At 39.0% G+C, this 23,467-nt stretch overlaps 1 protein-coding gene and 1 pseudogene across 1 annotated transcript in view; both read left to right on the forward strand.

The window, feature by feature from the left end:
* The first annotated feature begins 4,209 nt into the window (after positions 1 to 4,209).
* Positions 4,210 to 4,764, forward strand: LOC130834476 (60S ribosomal protein L17-like; annotated as a pseudogene).
* A 14,146-nt stretch (positions 4,765 to 18,910) lies between these two features.
* Positions 18,911 to 23,467, forward strand: part of QRFPR (pyroglutamylated RFamide peptide receptor) — a 50,940-nt gene continuing 46,383 nt past the window's right edge. The window contains exon 1 of the mRNA XM_057706395.1: positions 18,911 to 19,610. Within this exon, the coding sequence (XP_057562378.1) occupies positions 19,271 to 19,610 (340 nt within the window). The 5' untranslated portion in view covers positions 18,911 to 19,270. The remainder of the gene's footprint in view (positions 19,611 to 23,467) is intronic.

A 23,467-nucleotide genomic window follows, 5' to 3' on the forward strand; every position in this document is an offset into this window, starting at 1 on the left:
TAGAAATAAAAAAGAAGTTACAACTGACACCACAGAAACACAAAAGTTAAGACACAACCTTGGGAAAATGGACAAATTCTTAGAAAGGTAAAATTTCCCAAAACTTAACCAGGAAAAAATAGAAAATATGAACAAATAATGAGTAATAAAATTGAATCAGTAACTTAAAAACCCCCAACAAACAAAAGTCTAGGACCAGATGATTTCACAGGTGAATTCTACTAAATACCTATCCTTCTCAAACTATTCCAAAAAATTGCAGAGGAAGGAACACTTCCAAACTCATTCTGTGAAGCCAGCATCACCCTGATACAAAAACCAGACAAAGATATCAGAAAAAAAAGCAAATTACAGGCCAATATCACTGAAGAACATCCTCAACAAAAAATTAGCAAGTTGAATCCAACAATACATTACAAGGATCATTCACCATGATCAAGTGGAATTTATAGGGATGCAAAGATTTTTCTCTATCCGCAAATAAATGTGATACACATTAACAAAATGAAGAATGAAAACCACATGATCATTTCAATAGGTTCAGAAAACTCTTTTGACAAAAGTCTACATCCATTTATAATAAAAACTCTCCAGAGAGTGGGCATAGAGGGAACCTACTTCAACATAATAATAAAGGCCATATATGACAAATCCATAGCTAACATGATACTCAATGGCAAAAAAGGTAAAATCATTTCTTCTAAGATCAAGGTAAGGCAAGAATGTCCACTCTTACCACTTTTATTCAACATAGTATTGAAAGCCACAGCAATGGGACAAGAAATAAAACAAATCCAAATTGGAAAGGAGAAGTAAAGCTGTTACTGTTTGCAGATCACATTATACTATACATAGAAAATCCTAAAGATGCTACCAGAATCCTGCTGGAGCTCATCAATTAATTCAGTAAAGTTGCAGGATACAAAATTAATATACAGTAATCTGCTGCATTTCTACATAGTAACAATGAACTCTCAGAAAGAGAAATTAAAGGCACAGTCTCATTTATCATAGCACCAAATAAAATACCTAGAAATAAGCCTACCTAAGGAGGCAAAAGACCTCTGCTCAGAAAATTATGACACTGATAAAAGAAATTGAAGATTACACAAACAGATGGAAAAATATACCATGTTCTTGGATTGGAAGAATTAATATTGTTAAAAGGACCATACTACACAAGGCAATCTAAAGATTGAATGCAATCCCTATCAAAATATCAATGGCAAATTTCACAGAACTAGGACAAATAATTTTAAAATTTATATGGAAACACAAAAGACACCAAATAGCCAAAACAATCTTAAGAAAGCAGAGTAGAGCTGAAGGAATCATGTTCCATGACTTCAGGCTATACTACAAAATCATAGTAATCAAAACAGTATGGTACTGGCACAAAAACAGACACATAGATCGATGGAACAGGAGAGACCAAAAATAAACTCATGCACTTATGGTCAATTAATTTATGACAAAGGAGGCAAGAATATATAGTGAAGAAAAGATAGTCACTACAATAAGCAGTGCTAAGAAAACTGGATAGGTACATATAAATCAACTAAATTAAAAACATTCTCTAACACCACATATAAAAATAAATAAACTCAACATGGGTGAAAGACCTAAATGTAAAACCAGAAACCATATAACTCCTAGGGAAAAACATAGGCAGTACACTGACATAAACTGTAGCAATATTTTTTGGATCTGCTTCCTAAAGCAAAGGAAATAAAAGCAAAAATAAACAAAAGGGACCTAATTAAACTTAAAAGTGTTGCACAGCAAAAAACCATCAATAAAATGAAAAGGCAATATACTGAATGGGAGAAAATATTTGCCAATGATATTACCAATGCGGCTGAGAAGGGGTTAATATTCAAAATATATAAACAGCTCATACAACTCAACATGAAAGAAAAACAACCCAGGACTTCCCTGGTGGCACAGTGGTGAAGAATCTGCCTGCCAATGCAGGGGACATGGGTCTGAGCCCTGGTCCATCAAGATACCATATACCACGGAGCAGCTAAGCCCATGTGCCACAACTACTGAGCCTCTGCTCTAGAGCCCATAAACCACAACTATTGAGCCCACATGCCACAACTACTGTAGCCCATGCACCTAGAGTTTGAGCTCCGCAACAAGAGAAGCCACCACAATGAGAAGCCCACTCACCGCAATGAATAGTAGCCCCCGCTTGCCGCAAGTAGAGAAAGCCCACACACAGCAATGAAGACCCAACATAGCCAAAAATAAATAATAAATAAATAAGAAACAAACAACCTGATTAAAACATGGGCAGAAAACTGAATAGACATTTTTCCAAAGAGGACATGCAGATGGTCAACAGGCATATGAAAAAGTGCTCAATACCATTAATCATCAGGGAAATGCAAATCAGAACCACAATGAGATATCACCTCACACCTGTCAAAATGGTTCTCATCAGAAAGAACACAAATAACAAACATTGGTGAGGATGTGGAGAAAAGAGAACCCTCGTACATTGTTGGTGGGAATGTAAATTGGTGCAGCCACTGTGGAAAACAAAAACTAAAAATAGAACTATCATATGACCCAGCAATTCTACCCCTGTGTATATATGTCCAAAAAAGTGAAAATACTAGTTCAAAAATATGCATGCACTCCAATGTTCATAACAGCATTATTTACAAATTGCTAAAATGTGGAAGCAACCGAAGTGTCCATCATCAGATGAAAGGATAAAGAGGATGTGGTGTATATGTGCTGTATATGTGGTATAGATATATATATCACACAATGGAATACTATTGATCCATAAAAAAGAATGAAATCTTGACATTTGCAACAAAATGGATAAACCCGGAGGGTATTATACTAAGTGAAAACAGAAAAGACAACTACTGTATGATATTGTTTATATGTGGAATCTAAAAAATACAACAAACTAGTGAGTACAACCAGCACCAAAAAAAGCAGACACAGATAGAGAGAGCAAACTAGTGGTTACCAATGGGAAGAACAGGGGGAGGGGCAAAATAAGAGTGAAGGAGTGGGAGGTTTAAACTATTTGGTGTAAGATAGGCTACAAAGATATATCATACAACATGGGGAACATAGTCTATTTTGTAGTAACTGTAAATGGAGTGTAAACTTTAAAAATTATAGAAAAATAAAAAATAAAGAGAAAAAATATGTTCTATTGCAAATATTTTCCCACTATATTATCTTAGTAATGGAAATGCATACCATTCTCTAAGGAAGACTAGGAATGTGTAAATTTAGGATGATAACGGTTTGCTTGGGACTTAGAAACAGGGTTAAGAGCATAATACAAAAAAGAATGGGTTGCATGTTTCTGCTGTACCTCCAGTGGTGCAGGAGCCCAATAATTATTACCACGGGCAAGAAAACAGATGATGGATAATGAGCTAAAAGGGAAACTTGGGGTCTAGAAAATAATATTTAATGGGATGGGTTAGGCAATCTAAGTAGCACAGCCTCCAATAGGCCATATTCCACAAACTTTCAGTTCACTTTGGGAGAAAGTCTGTAGGCTGATTGGCATTGTTGCCTTGAAAGCTACCCCAAGCATTCACTCAGCTCAAACTCAATAATTCATCTGTGTTTTTTTTTTTTTAACAAAATAAGGTAAATTTTGAGCTGTATTAATATAATCTTCATTTTTAAGTATTTTAACACAAATCTACCCTGCAAGTATAGCTGTAAAGAGAATAGCAGAGGGAGAGAGAGGAGGAATAGGGCTCTAGGCTAAATGCTTTTCTGGAAATATCCCTAGAAATCCTCGGATATGTGTCAAATTCTTATGACACTTGCACACATTAAAAAGGCTGAAAACTTAAAATCCCAGGTGGGAGGGTGTCAGCTGTTTATGCCATTCAGAATGCATGGTGCTGTCATACATTTCTTTTTTACCTCTCTGGACAAGTATGGCCAGAGGAGCTGGTTAGTCATTCTTCTACCATGATGATATCAAGTAGAAAATGACCGAGGATCAACAGTGTTTTGCCACTAAACCAGCTGAGAGAGTCATTGACCCAAAGATAAGGCTTGTAACCAGTTAGCCAGAGCACTTTGGGGGCAGGATGTCACTGGGTAGCTCCTTTGAAGCTATGCTGCAGAACGGTGAATTTGGGCTTCAGCTTCCACGTGATATAGAAAACTGGCCCCTGCTTTTCTGGTAAGCGCCTGATGTGACCTCTAAAAATGGTTTGCTATTCACTTGACCCAGAAAATCCCACAAAATCATACAAGTCAAGAGGTTCAAATCTTCACGTTCACTCTAAGAACACTTGTGAAACTGCCCAGGCCATTAAGGGTATGCATATCCGAAAAGCTACCAAGTATCTAAAGGACATCGATTTACAGAAGCAGTGTGTGCCACTCCTTAGTTACAATGGTGGAGTTGGTAGGTGTGCCCAGGCCAAACAGTGGGGCTGGATGCAGGGTTTGTGGCCCAAAAAGAGTGCTGCATTTTTACTGCACATGCTCAAAAATGCAGAGAGTAACGCTGAACTTCAGGGCTTAGATGTATATTCTCTGGTCATTGAGCACACCCAGGTGAACAAAGCCCCCAAGATGCAGCACAGGACTTACAGAGCTCATGGTGAGATCAACCCATACATGAGCTCTCCCTGCCACACTGAGTTGATCCTTACTGAGAAAGAACAAAATTGTTCCTAAACCAGAAGAGGAGGTTGCACAGAAGGAAAAGATATCCCAGAAGAAACTGAAGAAACAAAAACTTATGGCTGGGAATAAATGCCACACACACACACATACACACAAATGAATGCAAATAAAAATTTAAAAGAAAGAAAAAAAGAAGAAAGAAATACTGGTCCCTTAGGACTGAGTGGCCAATTTTCCTGGTGGCCAACACTGGCCAAGACCCATAATTGAAAGAGCTGTCTCTGCCTTGAGCATTGCCAACCTCAGACAATCTGAGAATAGCTTTCTGCAATTTCATGTCTCTTCTCCAGACTGTAAAAAAGCTGAACGATAAACATAAATATCAGACAAACAAACCAAACACTGGACAGAGATGTGAGGACAAATGGATGAATCTCATGTGCTCTTTGATATCCTTGACATCCCAGGAAGTTTATTTACGTCCCATTTCCTGATATGAGAGCAACCAAAAAATGATGCCCTCAGATTCTTAAATTGCATCCTGTCATCCTGATACCCTCTAAGTGGGTATTACAACACAGTCCTCATTCAGATAGAGATAAACCCGGCAAAACATGTTTCTGAAAGAAGTACTGGCCTATCTTATTTTCTCCCTGTCTGAATGCCAGAGTTGGAACTTCAATTATCAGATAGACACCTGATCCAGGAACATACCTACACATAACAAAGCCAGAAAGGAATTCCTCATTTGAGGCTTGATGAAGATTTACTTATTTACGTAAATTTATTCTGTGATGGGAATGATACACAGTTAAGCACACATGGGCTATACAAGAAGGTTATATTGTGTGTGGATGGCCTCTGTCTCCTCACTCAAAAACTGGTCTTTGCCTTTGATCAATGCAGCTAAAGGACTCTTCCCTTACATCCTATGCACTTCAGAGTTCCCAACACAAATCACAGAGAACTTCAATGTCTTTGTTATTGTTCCCAATTTGGTCTTTAAGCAGCATGCAATCAATTTCTTCAGAAAATGTTGCTTTCTTCCAAAATACTGCACAAAATTCTGGCTGCCTGCCTTGTTTACCACCTCAGGAATTTTGCAGCTCCTTAACTCTCTAATCTGAACACCCCCGTGTCTGCAGTGATTTTGTGGATATTGTGGCTGCAGTCTCTCTGCAATGATCGGATTCTGCCTCGCTAACAAGCAACACAAACACTTTAATCTCCCTTCGGCCAGAAGAACTATTTGCTACTCAGACTCTGAAACAAAAACTGATTTCCCATTCTATGATACTCTGGCATCTCCTGGAACATGTAGCATCAATTACTATTTTTGTAGAAGTGCCCCCAGAAGTGGCCCTGGGGGAAAAATCTCTGCTTAAACCAGCAGCATGTGGGCTACACTATCCTGGGAACATCAGCAATTGTGCGTTACCCTCATCATAAATCCACAGGAATAATAAAGGTGTAGTCTTTGCATGAGTGCATACACCATCCTGAGGACAGGGGCCTTTCCCCCTTGTGGCTCCCTGGATAAAGCATCTGCTCAAATGATACCTTGCTCTACTGATTTGGCAATTATTTACTGTTTTTCACGGTTTTTATGGTGTTTCTCATAGTACTAGAATTCATAAAACAGGTATAATGAACTCAATGCAAGTACCTCCCAAATTGGGTCGCAAAGCTGATTCTTTTCAGTTGGTTTTATATCTGCAGCTTGATTAACCGTATTAGACTCTTTTATTAGAAAATGACCTATTTAATTAAATGAAATTGTTATTACTTAAAGCAAGGGAGTCATTGTTTACATTAATGATTCTCAAACTTGATTATCCATTATAATCCTCACGGGAGCTTCCACACTCTCTGAGGCCCAGGCTGCAAACAAATCAGTTACATTAATAACTCGGAGTGGAATCCAGGTGTCATACATCTTAAAGTGCCCCAGGAGATTCCAACATGTAGCTAAGTTTGGGAACTACTGATTTACAGGGAGACTTTAAATTTTTAATGTTATTTAATTAGACTTATAATAATAGCAAACTCTTGTTATATTGTACCTGCTATGTATCAGGCACTGCTGTAAGCATTTTATGAATATAAACTCACCTAATCTTCACTACGACCCTATGGTAGTATTGTTATCTCCATGTTACAGCTGATGGAAATAAGGCACAGAAATTAAGTGACTTGTCCAAAAGTCATTTATGTTGTAAGTGCCAAAGTGATGATTTTTCTTCCATCACTTTGGCTCATAACCATTATTCCAGCTATGAAACGTTTATGTTTTTAAGTAGAGTAGTTGTAGCAGTAGCAGCAGCAGGCACTCAGAGGCACACTTTTAAGGGCTTTATAGAAAGAAATACATTGATAGTAATGCAAAACTTCCTAAACGCCAGCTCTTATTTGTAACTGCTTAATCTAATTCTATTTTTCATTGTTCTACATTCAGACAAACCTCTTTTCCAATGTTATATAACTGAAATTCAGCCATATACTATGTACCAAGAAGTTTAGTTTAAAATCACTTAACATTGACAACGTGCATTCCTACGATAATCTTAATGTAACTTCCTTGCCTTTCATTCTCCTAAAAAAGTGATTCTTCTCTCCCCAAACAAATGAACAAACATACCTCTTTTCTTCTCACCTTCAGTCCCATCATCACAGAATGTGTAAAGTCCTCCCTGGTAGCCCTCTCCTGTGTTGCAGGCATTCTTGCCCCACGCTAACTGCCTTCCCAACATTCCTGGTTTACCCCCTTTCAGCATTTCTGACACCCAAGTTCAGCACAGAAACAAACGGCTCAGGGGCCCACAAGAGCCAGGGAGAACTCACCTTTCTCTGGTGTGCAGCGGGACGGAGAGAGGGGCTCTTCTAGCCTTAGGCCCCAGAAAAGGGACGCTCTGATTGCTCCCTTCTCCTTGGATCTATTTCTACTCTGCCTTGTTACGGCCTGCGGGGCTCACCCGTGAGGCCCTGGAGGTTCTGCAGCTGGAGCCACTTAACTGCAGCTGCCGCCAACTGAACCTGGCTGGGGGCCCTGAACTCTGCATCCATGAAGGGCAGCAAGTCATTCTTAAAGTTGACACATACATAGCCGTTGACCATAGTCTGACTTTTAGTCCACTCGCAAATAGGCCGTTGACTTACTTCTGTGATCACGTCCTTCTTTACATCTTAGTTTTAAGAACTGTGTCTCTGTTTGTCTCTTCTCCACACTCACCTTCACATTCCAGCCTCTGATGCAAGCCCTGAGCTGAGATAATCACCCTTTCTTTTACCCTTTCATTCCTCTGGAGTCTGTAGTTCAAGCCCCAAATATCCAGCCCAGCTTGGGCCGGCTACCTGCTGCTAGATCTTGCTGACACCCACAGTCTGCTTTTGTGGCCTTAGGACTACTGCCAAGCCTCTATAAATCTGTTTGCCAGTCTCCCTGGATGTTCTTTGCTTTATTGTTGATGACTGCTGAGACTTGTCTCAGAGACCTTCTCTGCCCCAGGGTTTTGATGTTTCTGACTCTTGGCCTTTTCTACCCTGACCCACTCCAAAAGCCATTTGACTTGAGGTTTGACAGCCTTTTCTCCACTGGAGCTGGGGTTTATAATAAATTATTTGTATGCACATGAAATTTTGTTTTTACTGAGCTCTGTCACAGGCTTCTAGCAGTTTTCCCCACCTGTCTCAGGGTGGCTGGCACAGATTTATCCTTTATTAAAGGGGCCAGGTCCTTTTTAGCAAAACATTTAAAAACCACATTTACACAGGGCATACCTGTAAGCAGGTGCACAGTAGTTTCTTAGGGTATCACTGGGCATCACTCTTTCCCCTGCCCTCTGCATCCCTCATCTTCTGCCATCACTGACCAGCCTCCACCCAGGCTCTTTCTTCCCTCCATCCCTGCATGTTCCTCCTCATATCCCTCAACTGTCAGTTTCAATACCCATTCCTCATGCTGTGGCTTCATATTAGAGTCACCTGAGTCACTTTTAAATCAAACTAGAGTCTCTGCAGGTGGGGTCTGGGCATTAGTGATGTTAAAGCCTCCTCAGATGATTCCAATGTGCCTCCAAACCTGACAACTTCTGACTTAGGGAAATTTAGCCTTTGTTCTTTTCTAGAAAGGGCAAAAGGCTCTGCCACCAGAATCAAGTTCTATCTAACTTATCATTTTACTCCTAATATATAACAAAGCATGTGGTATATCTTGGGGATATGTGTTTGATGAATAAATGAACGCATATTCTGAAATGTGATCACAACTTTTTCCCAAGGCTGCAGGCTGTGATTTCTATCCACTAAACCCAATTGGCTGGAAAATGTAAACAAATACACTCCAAGCATGATCTCATCCTATTATAAAAATTTTACATTTTGACATTCCTGATCACTCTATGTCTTAAAATTCAAAATATTTCCCCCATTTTTATATATACTGATTATAGGGAAAAAATAGAAAATACTTCTAATCAAAATTAAGTAACTAAAAGACATCTGTACTTATACCACCACTGCTAACCCTTTATCATCTCTCCATTTACAATGCCCACACGTTATGGCATATATTAAATTGAATCATACCTTATTTCTTCAGCAGTACATTGTATAAAAACCTTAGTTTTATTAAAAAGCAACTTGTAGACAAGTCAGCTAAATATAACGGAGGTTAAAACTTAAATGTAAAAGTCCCCTAGAAGGAACCTAAGACTTTTCTAATATTCAGCTACAATATTCTTGTGTTCTATTGTGAATCAAAGCCTTAAAAATATGTTTGAAAAGATGAACCTTAGGAGAGTGTGAACTAGATGAAGTTCCTCTACATATAGGGGCAAAGACAAGCATTTTAACAAAAATGAGAACATTTTCTGAGGGTTTTGTGTCAAATTTATAACATTACTTTAAACCTACGCTTGCTTTTTTGTTTTGACAGGAGAAAATCACAATAACTAATGTTTATCAACCACTTTTTGTTAGGCACCGTGCTAAACAATTTCCATGAATTATTTAGCTTCCTGCTCACAATAGAACTGTTCAGTAGGTGTTGTAATCCCCAGGTTATAATCAAGGAAACTGAGGCTTAGGTTAAAAAAAGTCATCTGGGTTCCGCAGTTAGTGACAGAGCTGGGATTCATGGATGCGCAGAGTAACCCCTGAACACAGTGTTCTGCCATCAGTCTAGCAACACTTTAAAAAGCGTAACACTTTGACAAAACTTGTTCTTAATAAAAACCTGTGCTGATAATCTCCCTCCCTTTATTAAATTACTCTAGAATTTTACTGGAGGTGGCCTCGAGTTTATGGTTTAAAAGAACCATTTTCCTTCTTGGGAAAATGGAGAATTTACCCATGTCTAGACTACGCTGTTTCTCTTGGTTTTCTGATTTTCTAAAGATTCTCAGTGGCAGTTCTTCAGCCCCATTGTTAGTCATCATTATGGTTTCCAGCTATACAATCTGTTGCTGACCTCCGTGCAGAACCAGAAGGGTCCACTTGAAGAGCAGGACAACGCGGCAATCAACAGCAGAGATTACCTCCTCTATCTCAGTTTAGAGCCATTTCCTACACAGCCCCTGTCCAAAGCCTGACAAATAGAATTGATATTCAGGGCTGGTAGTTCATGAGACATGAATAGTGATACATTCCCTAAGCTTTCTCTTATAGAGTCAAATCACCAGAAAGCAGCATACCTGCATTTTATTATTCTGGATTTGCATACAAATCATTTTTATAGAATTAATGACTTGAATTATGCCACCAACTGGCATCATTTGCTATTATCATGAATGGCTACATGTAGAATATCCACCCCTACTGAAGACACCATCCATTATGTGCTTCAATATTTCTTCTATAAAGGCTGATGTGGTAATAAAATAATAAAATCACGGGCCTCAAACCATTGTTATGAAAATAAAATAATGCAGATAAAGTATAGTTCAAATGATATTATTAGTGCATATTTTTTCCTTTTTAAAAAACTGTGGTCAAATACACACAGCATAAAATTTACTATCTTAACCATTTTGAGGTGTGCAGTTTAGTAGTGTTAAGTACATCCACATCATTGTGCAACCAATCTCCAGAACTCTTTACAGCTTGCAAAACTGAAATGCTATATATACCCCAACAATTTTTCATCCCCTCCTGCTCCTAACTCCTGGCAACCACCATTCTACTTTCTATCTCAATGAATTTGACTACTCTAGGTACCTCAGATAAGTGGAAACATACAGTATTTGTCTTTTTGTGACTGGATTATTTCACTTAGCATAATGTCCTCAAGATTCATTCATGTTGTAGCACACATCAGAATTTGCTTCCTTTTTAAGGCTGAATAATATCCCATGGTATTATATACATATTACCACATTTTTTTGTACATTTATCCGTTGGTGGACCCTTGGGTTGTTTCTACATTTTGGCTGTTGTGAATACTGCTGCTATAAACATGGGTGTACAAATATCTCTCCCTGATCTTGCTTTCAATTCTTTTGGATATATACCCAGAAGTGGAACTGCTGGATCATACATAATTCTATTTTTAATTTTGTGAGGAATCACCATGCTGGATTTTATAGTGGCTGTGCAATTTTACATTCCATCAACAGTGCACAAGGTTTCCAATTTATTTGCTTTCTCATCAACACTTGTTATCTTCTGTTTTTGCTTTTTAAGTAGTAGACATCCTCATGGGTATGAGGTGGTATCTCACTGTGGTTTTGATTTGCATTCACCTAACGATTAGCGATGTTGAGCATCTTTTCATGTGCTTATTGGCCATTTGTATGTCTCCTTTGAAGAAATGTTTATTCAAGTATTTTGTCTATTTTTTTCATCAGGTTAGTTTTGTGTTGTTGAGTTGTAGGCGTTTGTTATATATTCTGGATATTAACCACTTACTAGATATATGACTTGCAAATTTGATGCTCAGAAGCTTTTAATTTTGATGTAGTTCAGTTTATCTATTTTTACCCTTGTTGCCTGTGCTTTTCATGTCATATCCAAGAAATTATTGCCAAATCCAATGTTCTGTAGCTTTTCTTCTATGTTTTCTTCTAAGAGTTTTGTAGTTTTAGCTCTGATGTTTCAGTCTTTGATATGTTTTGAGTTACTTTTTGCATACAAGTAAGGTCCATTGTTTTTTGCATGTGATATCCAGTTTCCCCAGCACCATTTGTTGAAAAGACTGTCCTTTCCTCATTGAATGGTCTTGGCACCCATGTTGAAAAGGTATGACTATAAATGTGATAGTTTACTTCTGGGCTTTTCTATTGTATTCCATTGGTCTATGTGTCTGTTTTTATGCAAGTACTACACTGTTTTGATTAATGTAGCTTTGTAATAAGTATTAAAATCAGTAAACGTGAGGCATTCCACTTTGTTCTTCTTCTTCAAGATTACTTTGGCTATTCAAGGTCCCTTGTGATTCCATATGAATTTTAGGATGGGTTTTTCTATTTCTACATAAAACTTTGTAGAGATTTTGTAGGACTTTGATAGAGATTGCTTTAAATCTGTAGATCTCCTTGGGTAGTGTTGAAATATTAACAATATTAAACGTTCCAATCCATAAACACGGAATATCTTTCCATTTATTTGTGTCTTTAAGTTCTTTTAGCAACATTTTGTAGTTTTCAATGTACAAGTCTTTTGTCTCTTTGGTTATTTTATGTCTCCTACATATTTTATTCTTTTTGATGCTACTGTAAACAGAACTATTTTTCTTAATTTCCTTTTCAGACTTTTCATGATTAATGTATAAAAACATAACACAACTGGTTTGTGGGTTGATTTTGAATCCTGCAACTTTGCTAAATTCTTTATTGTTACAATTTGTTGTGGATCATTAAATGCAGTTTTTAAAATATAAGTTATTGCTAATCCTCTTTTATGGTAATTAATATGGATATAAGATATCCAATATATAAAATCACACGATCTTATACCCAAATTAGTGGAACCTAGCTCTTATTTGTTCAACTTCTTGCTCTTAAACAGAAAAAACCCTTTCTATCTCTGTCTCTGTCTCTCTGTTTCTTCCTTTTTCTTTTTCACTGTGATCACTTTACACAAAAATTAGTTTATTCTATTCTTAGAAGTTTTTGTATCTGTTTTGTATCTGTTATATACATATTACATATTATGTATGCTATATATATATACATATTATGTTTATATATATCACCTGTATGCATATATATACAGGTAAGGTTCTACCTCACCTCACACTCAGAGTTGACAGCAAAAATTGTCTCAAACTTTCTGTCACTCCCACCACGCCATCAATTCTTTCCAAATTGGTCAGAATTAAGAACAGAATATCAGTTCTACCAGATAATTCTTCCTTTTGAGTGACAAAATTCTGAGCAAAGTGAAGAAAACCTTTACCATGTACTATGTTTTTAGACTACTTATACTTACAGGCAATGTCTAGTTAATCCCCCATCTGTGACAATTTTGTAATCTTTTCCAGGAAAGACTTGATTATTACATCCTCTGACTGGCCAGATAAACTCTACAACATTCTGATAAAGTACCTTTGCTTCTTCTTTTACATTTATCTAAATAGTTTCTCCCATGTTTCTACCCTCAAGAGTAGAGTTCTTCATTACTTCTCTTTCGCTTGGTCAGCTTGTTTCTTTTGGAAAAGGAACCATCTTTCTCTACTGTCTTCTAGTCTTTTTTTTTTTTTTGGCTGCGCCCTGAAGCATATGGGATCTTAGTTCCCCAACCAGGGATCGAACCCATGTCCCCTGCAATGGGAGCACAAAGTCTTCACCACTGGACTGCCAGGGAAGTCCTCTTCTAGTCATTTTTATTGGCAACAAGTATCAGAAGCCAATCCTATCTTCCCTGCGTTACATTTTCCAGCATCCCTCATCTCTAGCCATAACAAAATACCATAAGCAGTGTCTTACCTACAACAGTCATAGAAAATAGGTAGGGAAAACTCAAAAACACTACAGTTAAATCTAAATGAGATGCTAAAAGACGTTTATATGACCCACAGGCAGGAAAAACAAATTAGAGAAACTAAGAACAAACAGAAAACAAACACATAAATAAAATGGTTGACTTGAATCCTTACATAGAAATAATTGGATTTAATGTAAATGGTCTAAATATACAAATTAAAAGATTGGAAAGTGCATTCTTTAAAAAAAAATGACACAAAGATATACTTCTATAACAACCTCAACTAAATATAATGATATAGATAGGTTGAAAGTATAAGGATGGACAAAGACATGTGACACAAGCATTAATCAAAAGAAAGCAGGAGTGGGTATATTACTACAACATACAATCAACTTTGGAGCAAAGGTAATGGTCTGGTACAGAAAGGAGCATTGTATAATGATAAGAGAGTCAATGCATCAAGAAGACGTCAGTCCTAAATGGGCATTCATTGAGCAACAGAACTACAATATATGTGGGACAGACACTAATAAACTGAAATGAAAAATAGACAAATTCACAATTATAGTTGGAGATCCTCTCTCAACAATTGATAGAATAAGTAGAGAAAAAAATCAGCCAGGAAATAGAAGTCTCATCAAGAAAAAAAGGGAGAAGATGCAAATCAACAGAATTAGAAATGAAAAAGGAGAAGTAACAACGGACACCTCAGAAATACAAAACATCATGAGAGACTACTACAAGCAACTATATGCCTATAAATTGGATAACCTGGAAGAAATGGATACATTCTTAGAAAAATACAATCTTCCAAGACTGAACCAGGAAGAAATAGAAACCATGAACAGACCAATCACAAGTATGGAAATGGAGGCAGTGATTAAAAATCTCCCAACACACAAAAGCCCAGCACCAGATGGGTTCACGGGTGAATTGTATCAAACATTTCGAGAAGAGTTAACACCTATCCTTCTCAAACTCTTCCAAAATATTGCAGAAGGCAGAGCACTCCCAAACTCATTCTACGAGGCTACCATCACCCTGATCCCAAAACCAGGCAAAGATGTCACAAAAAAAGAAAACTACAGACCAATATCACTGATGAATATCGATGCAAAAATCCTCAACAAAATACTAGCTAACAGACTCCAACAGCACATTAAAAAAATCATACACCATGATCAAGTGGGGTTTATCCCTGGGATGCAAGGATTCTTCAATATATGCAAATCAATCAACGTGATACATCATATCAACAAATTGCAGGATAAAAACCACATGATCATTTCAATAGATGCAGAAAAAGCTTTTGACAAAGTGCAACATCCATTTATGATAAAAGCTCTCCAGAAAATGGGCATAGAAGGAAATTACCTCCACATAATAAAAGCCATATATGAAAAACCAAAAGCCAACATCGTTCTCAATGGGGAAAAACTGGAAGAATTCCCTCTAAGAACAGGAACAAGACAAGGGTGTCCACTCTCACCACTATTATTCAACATAGTTTTGGAAGTTTTAGCCACAGCAATCAGAGAAGAAAAAGAAATCAAAGGAATCCAAATTGGAAAAGAAGAAGTAAAATTGTCCCTCTTTGCAGATGACATGATATTATATATAGAAAACCCTAAAGACTCTACCAGAAAACTGCTAGCACTAATTGATGAGTTTAGTCAAGTAGCAGGATACAAAATTAATGCTCAGAAATCTCTTGCATTTCTATACGCTAACAACAGAAGAGCAGAAAGAGAAATTAAGGAAACTCTCCCATTCACCATTGCAACCAAAAGAATCAAATACCTAGGAATAAACCTGCCTAAGGAGGCAAAAGATCTGTATGCAGAAAACTTTAAGACATTGATGAAAGAAATCAAAGATGACACAAACAGATGGAGGGACATACCATGTTCCTGGATTGGAAGAATCAACATCATGAAAATGACTGTACTCCCCAAAGCAATTTACAGATTCAATGCAATCCCGATCAAATTACCAATGGCATTTTTCACAGAACTAGAGCAAGAAATCTTACCATTTGTATGGAAATGCAAAAGACCCCAAATAGCCAAAGCAATCTTGAGAAGGAAAAATGGAGTTGGTGGAATCAGGCTTCCTGACTTCAAACTATACTACAAGGCCATAGTGATCAAGACAGTATGGTACTGGCACAAAAATAGAAAGGACAATCAATGGAATAGAATAGAGAACTCAGAAGTAAGCCCAAATACATATGGGCACCTTATCTTTGACAAAGGAGGCACGCGTATACAATGGAAAAAAGACAGCCTCTTCAATAAGTGGTGCTGGGAAAATTGGACAGCAACATGTAAAAGAATGAAATTAGAACACTTCCTAACACCATACACAAAAATAAACTCCAAATGGATTAAAGACCTACATGTAAGGCGAGACACTATAAAACTCCTAGAGGAAAACATAGGCAGAACACTCTATGACATACATCAAAGCAACATCCTTTTTGATCCACCTCCTAGAATCATGGAAATAAAATCAAGAATAAACAAATGGGACCTCATGAAACTTAAAAGCTTTTGCACAGCAAAAGAAACCATAAGCAAGACTAAAAGGCAACCCTCAGAATGGGAAAAAATAATTGCCTATGAAACAACGGACAAAGGATTAACCTCCAAAATATACAAGCAGCTCATGAAGCTTAATACCAAAAAAGCAAATAACCCAATCCACAAATGGGCAGAAGACCTAAATAGACATTTCTCCAAAGAAGACATACAGATGGCCAACACACACATGAAAAGATGCTCAACATCACTCATCATCAGAGAAATGCAAGTCAAAGCCACAATGAGGTATCACCTCACACCAATCAGAATGGCCATCATCACAAAATCTGGAAACCACAAATGTTGGAGAGAGTGTGGAGGAAAGGGAACTCTCCTGCACTGTTGGTGGGACTGTAAGTTGGTACAGCCACTATGGAAAACAATTTGGAGGTTCCTTAAAAAACTACAAATAGAACTATCATATGATCCAGTAATCCCACTCCTGGGCATATACCCAAAGAAAACCATAATCCCAAAAGAAACTTGTACCATAATGTTTATTGCAGCACTATTTACAATAGCCAGGACATGGAAGCAACCTAAATGCCCATCAACAAATGAATGGATACAGAAGATGTGGCATATATACACAATGGAATATTACTCAGCTATAAAAAGGGATGAGATGGAGCTATACGTAATGAGGTGGATAGAACTACAATCTGTCATACATAGTGAAGTAAGTCAGAAAGAGAAGGACAAATATTGTATGCTAACTCACATATACGGAATCTAAAAATGGTACTGATGAACTCAGTGACAAGAACAAGGATGCAGATACAGAGAATGGACTGGAGAACTCGAGGTATGGGAGGGGGCGGGGGGTGACGGGGAAACTGAGACGAAGCGAGAGAGTAGCATAGACATATATATACTACCAACTGTAAAATAGTCAGTGGGAAGTTGTTGTATAACAAAGGGAGTCCAACTCGAGGATGGAAGATGCCTTAGAGGACTGGGGCAGGGAGGGTGGGGGGGACTCGAGGGGGGGAAGTCAAGGAAGGGAGGGAATACGGGGATATGTGTATAAAAACAGATGATTGAACCTGGTGTACCCCAAAAAAAATTTTTTTAAATTAAAAAAAAAGGTAACTGAGGATAGAAGAAACATTGAACCCATAAAAAATTAAACAAGAAAAAAAAATAGAAGTCAATCACACCATCAACAAACAGGATCTAATTTCTTAAGACTGGGAGTAAGACAATGATGTCCATTCTCAATACTGTCATTTATCATACTACTGCAAGCTCTAGCCATTGAAATAAGCCAAAGGAAAAAAAAAAGGATATGTAAGGCATACAGATCAAAAAGGAAGAAATAAAACTGCCCCTCTTCTCAAATGACATGATTGTCTATGTAGAAAACGCCAAGAAATCAACAGCAATGACAAAAAGTGCTCAAAACTAATAAGTGAATTCAGCAACATTGTAGGTTTCAAGATCAACATACCAAATAATCACACTTCTGTGTACTAGCAAAGAACACATGGTGCTGAAAATTAGAAATACAATACTATGCACAAATTCTTAAAAAAAAACCTTCAGTGCAAAAATAACAAAATATATTCAGGGCTTATATACTGAAAGCTACAAAATGCTGAGGAAAGAAATCTAACTATACAGTGAGATCTACTCTACTCACAGATTGGAGGACTCAATATAATAAAGATCTCAATTCCTATCAAAATCCCAGCAAGGCATTTTGTAGAGATACACAAATATATTGTAAAGTTCATACAAATAGGCACAGACCCTAGAATATCTAAAATAATTTTGTAAAAGAAGAATAAAGTGGCAGAAGTCACTCTACTTGGTTTGAAGACTTACATAGCTGCAGTATTCAACACTGTGAGGTACTGGAGGACAAAGAGACACTGAGGTTAATGGAACAGAATAGAGAATTCAAAATATCAAATGTAAAACCATAGAACTTTTAGAAAAAGACATTGGAAAAAAATTGGGGGACAGAGCATTTGGTAAAGAGTTCTTAGACTGGACATCAAAAGTATAACCAATAAAAGAAAGAAATGATAAATAGGACTTCATCAAAATTATTCTCGGCAATAAAAACGGACTACAGATACACCTAACAATTTGAATTAATCTGAAGGGCATTATGCTGAGTGGAAAAAGAATTAGTATCAAAAGTTATATACGGTATGATTCTGTTTATACGATCTGTCAAAATACAGAGATGGCGAATAGATCAGCAGGGGCTGAGAGGGTGCGATTGTAAAGGGGTAGCTGCACGGAGATCTTTGTGGTGACAGAAGTGTTTTCTATATCGATTTTGGTGGCGGTAACAGGAATCTACACTTGGTATAAAACGACACAGACACCCCCACACACATATCAAATTTCTGGTTTTGTATTGTACCATAGTTAAGAAAGATGTAATCAACTGGAGAACCACATGAAGTGTACACGGGCTCTCTCTGTACTATCTGTGTAATTTCCTATGCGCTGTAATTATTTTTTATTACAGAAAAATAATTAAAAATAAATCTTATTTTGCGTTGGCTAGCTGTGGCCCACGTTGTTTCATAAAAGGAGAAACCGTGAGACGCGGAACACCCCAATAGTCACTTTTACACATAAACGTGACCTGGGGCACGAGAAAGGGGCTGGGGCGGCAGAAACTGGGGAGCCGGGGAGGAGTTTCCCTCGCCCAGAGGGTGCGGTGGCGGGGTGCCCGCTGCTGAAGCCGGGAGGGAGTGGCGCGCGGCCGAGCTCCAGCCCCACCCTCCGCCGCTCCCGGAGCCGCTGCAGAGTCCTCACCGCGTGGCCAGAAGGCTGGGGAGCCAGAGGCGCTGGGACTGTCGCTCCGCTCCGGTCTTCCGGACGGCCACAGCGCCTGGCCTCAGAGAAGAGCACACCTGTGAACTATGAAAATGTTTTGATCAGTGGGATAGTCTCACTCGCTTTGGCGCCCAGCCTCTTGATTGTGAGTTGGAGCCCTGCACTGCTTTCCTTCTCCAGAACCTCCCTCCCGAGGTGCTGGCGGGAGCGCTCCGGTGCGCCTGAGTCCAGAGCAGTGGCCGTCCCCGTCTCCAGGGGAGGGAGGCGGCCGCCGGGCCGGTCCCGTGTAGCCCGCGCCCCGGCAGGTGGATGGCCCTCGGGGCGCGCACAGCATGCAGTCGCTCAACATCACCCCGGAGCAGTTCTCCCGGCTGCTGCGGGACCACAACCTGACGCGGGAGCAGTTCATCGCGCTGTACCGGCTGCGGCCGCTCGTCTACACCCCGGAGCTGCCCGCGCGCGCCAAGCTGGCCTTCGTGCTCACTGGCGTGCTCATCTTCGCCCTGGCGCTCTTCGGCAACGCGCTGGTGATCTACGTGGTGACCCGCACCAAGGCCATGCGCACCGTCACCAACATCTTCATCTGCTCCTTGGCGCTCAGCGACCTGCTCATCGCCTTCTTCTGCATCCCGGTCACTATGCTCCAGAACATCTCCGACAACTGGCTGGGGGGTGAGTCCGCGCCCTTTCCTTCTCCCCTAATCCCCAGCATTCCAGGGGACCCCAGCCCCAACACACACTCTACTCTTCTGACCCTCTTACATTTTTCTCTCTACCAAATGAAACCAGTGCCCTTTCTTAGAACTTCCTCTCCTGAGCTCCCTTGCAGATTAAGTTTTTGCTCCTTTTGATTCCGTTCCAGCGTTTTTTTCCTTGTTGCGTAGAGACGCAAGTTAGGAAAAACGTTTAGGAGAGGCTCAGGGCAGTGGCATGGGAAGTCGCACCAGTTATTTCAGCTCCCTTTTCCATAATTACAGAGAGTTTTTTCCTATTTTTAAAATAAAAGTAAGATACAGTATTTCAGATAATAAAAGCCCCAACATGCCCTCATTCCTCTAACCTCCAGCCTCAATCCCGAGTTGCCTGTGTGGCTTCCAGACAGGTATTTGTACTGCAAGTATTATTATGGACTTAAAACTTTAAAACAAATATAATGCATTTGCAGAAAAAAATCTAGTCCTTCTTTTTAAAAAATACATGAACAGAGTCACACTTGGAGAAGGAACACAGAAAATGCGTCCTCTCGACTGATAAAGGAGGAGAGATTAATTTCTCTTCCTTAGAATGGGAGCAGAAATGGCAGAGAACCATTTGGAGCCATTGTTGGGAGCAGTGTGTGGGAAAACATAGACACTGCACTTCCCCAAATGATCCAGTCTTTCCAAAGAGACATAACTAGAGAGTGTGTTTTGTAATCCATAAATAGTAGTGAGTTGTATTCTCACCAGTGCTTATGGAGTGCCTTGGGGAGGAAACATCGATTGTACCTGCGTTTTCATGGGTGGATGTACCCTTGCGACCACAGAAAAATTCTTAGAAAGTAGTTAGAAATATAAGGAGAATGTAAGAGAAATGAAACATTATGCTTTCAAGCTTGGCTGTTTCCACCCCTTCCTTAGCTAAGTCCTTTTATTCTCATGGTGGGTGTTTCTTTCATCCTACCATTACCAACTTCAGATCCTCAATTTAAGTCTCTGGCATTGCTTTTTTTCATTAATTTGCACTGGGTTTATTGTAGTGGATCAGGATGCTAAAATCTTTCATCATCCCCATCCCATCTATGATGTATGTATTTCCCCAAAGGCACTAAACTTTGGAGTACATAGCATTGGCTTGAAAGTGACACATAATGCAGAGAACTATAAACTGACTTAATGGATTATGGGCTTGTCCTGCATGCTGATGAAATCATTATACATGGGCATTTTAAAGTTACCCAGTGCAACTAACTCTGCAGAATTAATGGAAAAACTTTTGACCATCACATATGGCTTATTTTTTTGAGAAAAGGGCACAGGAGTTTTCATTTCTGAATGAAATTTGTGAAGACAGATTTATGAAGCATGTTTGTATTGCTGGATGATTGTAATGCCATTTATAAAGATAAACACAGTTAAGCAAAGTGGGTTCTTATATTGGGAATCAAAAGACCTGGATTACTACTTTGGCATTAATACAGGTTAATTCAACATGTTTGGACCTCAGTTTTTCAATTAAATATTAAGGATTCTAGAAGCTTGGAAGTGGAATGGGGCAGATCTTTAGCCCCTATCATTGGAGAATGACACCTAGGGAATACTACTTTGTGGACCTTCCCTCCTGAGGACTTAGGTGGGCACTGCAAAGATTTTTCTCGAACTTTCTATGTTCCTAGTTCAGAGTGGACATTTCGGTTTAACTTCTAAATGCTGAAAAGGTTAATATATTGCTTATATATATTTCTGAGTTAGTGTGAAGATAAAGTGTATTGGTGAAAGTGCTTCGAAAAAATTGATCATTCCATGAAAATGTAGGGTATTAATTCTGTGAAGGAGTGTTTAATTGGTGATGGCCTGTGTTCATCTGGGACCAGATTTATAAAATAAATATCCTTATAAATTGAGTAAGCAACATCAAAATTGAAGTTCAGGGGAGAAGAGAGCTTCTAGAGATAGTAGTACAAAGGCTACTAGAGATGGTAGTACAAAGAGTATTATTAATTTGTACTGTATAGGAGAGGATAATAACTGCTAAACTCCCTTGATGATTTAGCAAAAGAGAGTTCAAGAGAATGTAATCTAAGAGTTGAAAATCAGTTCACATTTATTGTTTCGTGAAGCTACTGAGGCTCTCCTTTATTGGCAAAGAATTCTACCTTGAGAATACAAAAATGAATAAAGCCCATCTGTGGCTTTGAGGGCCTCAGAGAATAGGAAATAACCCAAACTGAGCAAAAATAAGATTTTATAGAAGGGGATTCATTCTGCCCTGCAGCATGGAAAAGTCAGGAAGGCTTCACCAAGGCAGGGATCTTGCAGGGCAATTCAGACAGTTTCCAGCAGAGAAAGAAGGATGGAGTGCGCTCTAGGAACGAGGATCAAAGTGTGGAGGAAAGAAAGTGATGTAGTCCAAGAGTACTACCTAAGGAAGGCATTTCAGAGAAGCCGGGAATATAAATTTTTATGCTGTTGGCATTTAATTCAAATTTTAAAAATAAAATGCAGTTGGGTGAAAGAAAACCTCTCTGTGGGTTTGGCCACATATCGTGGGCCTCCTGTTTGTGGCTTGTCTGTGAAACCTCTCAGATGTTTCTGACAGTGGTAGGGCTGGAAATGATTATCGTTTTTCTTCTTTTAGTCCACTCATCTCCCTTGCTAGGGATCAACAGTACCTTCTGAGTCAGAGCCTACGTTTTGATAAGATCCACAAGTGATTCACGTGCACAAGAAAGTTTGAGAGGCACCACTTTTTAGGTCCTGGTTCTTCAACCTGGCTGCACAGGGCGCCTCCTGATGGAGCTTTTAAAAGTGAGCTGTGCCAGCCCCAGTCCAGACTAGTCACATCTGACTTTCTGGAGCCAGCTTGTGCTAACTTAGAGAGCCCATTATGTGCATCTTTACCGAGCTCCCTGTTGAAGGATATCATGTTGTAGGCTTGAAATCAGTCACAGAAGGAGTATTTGCACTGTGGAAATCGGCAGCTACAAATGAGGCCTTTAAAAGCCCACGCTGTTGTTTTCCAGCATACCACTGAGCAAAGATACTGAGTTTCCTTTTGTACGGTGATGGCACTGTGAATGACAGTGAGACACAGTGTATTCATAAACATTTAATTTATTTATGTGAATTACACTTAAGTCAAAAGGAGATACAACTGATCCCCTGGCATCTAAGCGTTCCCCAGCCTTGTGGCAAGCTGATGTGTACGATCCTTTTATATACCGTGCCTTACCATCCTAAGTTCAACTCTCTCTGACCTATTGATTGGCTCATTCCCACACTACTTCCCAGTACTTCTTCCAACATGGAGTCAGCAAGAGTGGGGATTCTCTTCCCCCAAGAATAATAAATAGCATCTGCTTATGACTTTTATCACTAATACCAGGATGGGGTTGTGTTGCCATAGCAATTAAGAGCTGGGCCTTGAAGTTCTGTCTCTGTTCTACTCTCTGATCTGTTTGGTCAGCCTCCAGCAGTGAGCTTGCCCGTTTTGCTCTTGGGGTCATGGAATTCACCTGTCCTTATCTGAGACCTGTTTTTCTTCATTGTGTCTCTTTCTTCGTCCTCCTTTTATCTCTTTCTTCACAATATCCACGTGTACCTCCACATTCACTGACTGAACACGTTCTATTTTTTCCAGCTAAACTGAGTGTAATAGATTTTGCTTCTGAGTCATGCTCCAGGACGCTTTGCCCTCCTCTCTAGGTTTCCATCAACTTCTCTTTTCCTTCTTTTCTTTGTTTTCTTTATGTCTCTGTTTCTTTCTTTATGCTCTCCCTTTTAATGGTTCTCACCTTTATTTTTTGAGTGTGTGTCCACTGAGGCCTCTGT

The sequence above is a fragment of the Hippopotamus amphibius genome, chromosome 13 (assembly GCF_030028045.1).
Source record: "Hippopotamus amphibius kiboko isolate mHipAmp2 chromosome 13, mHipAmp2.hap2, whole genome shotgun sequence".
NCBI lineage: Eukaryota > Metazoa > Chordata > Mammalia > Artiodactyla > Hippopotamidae > Hippopotamus > Hippopotamus amphibius.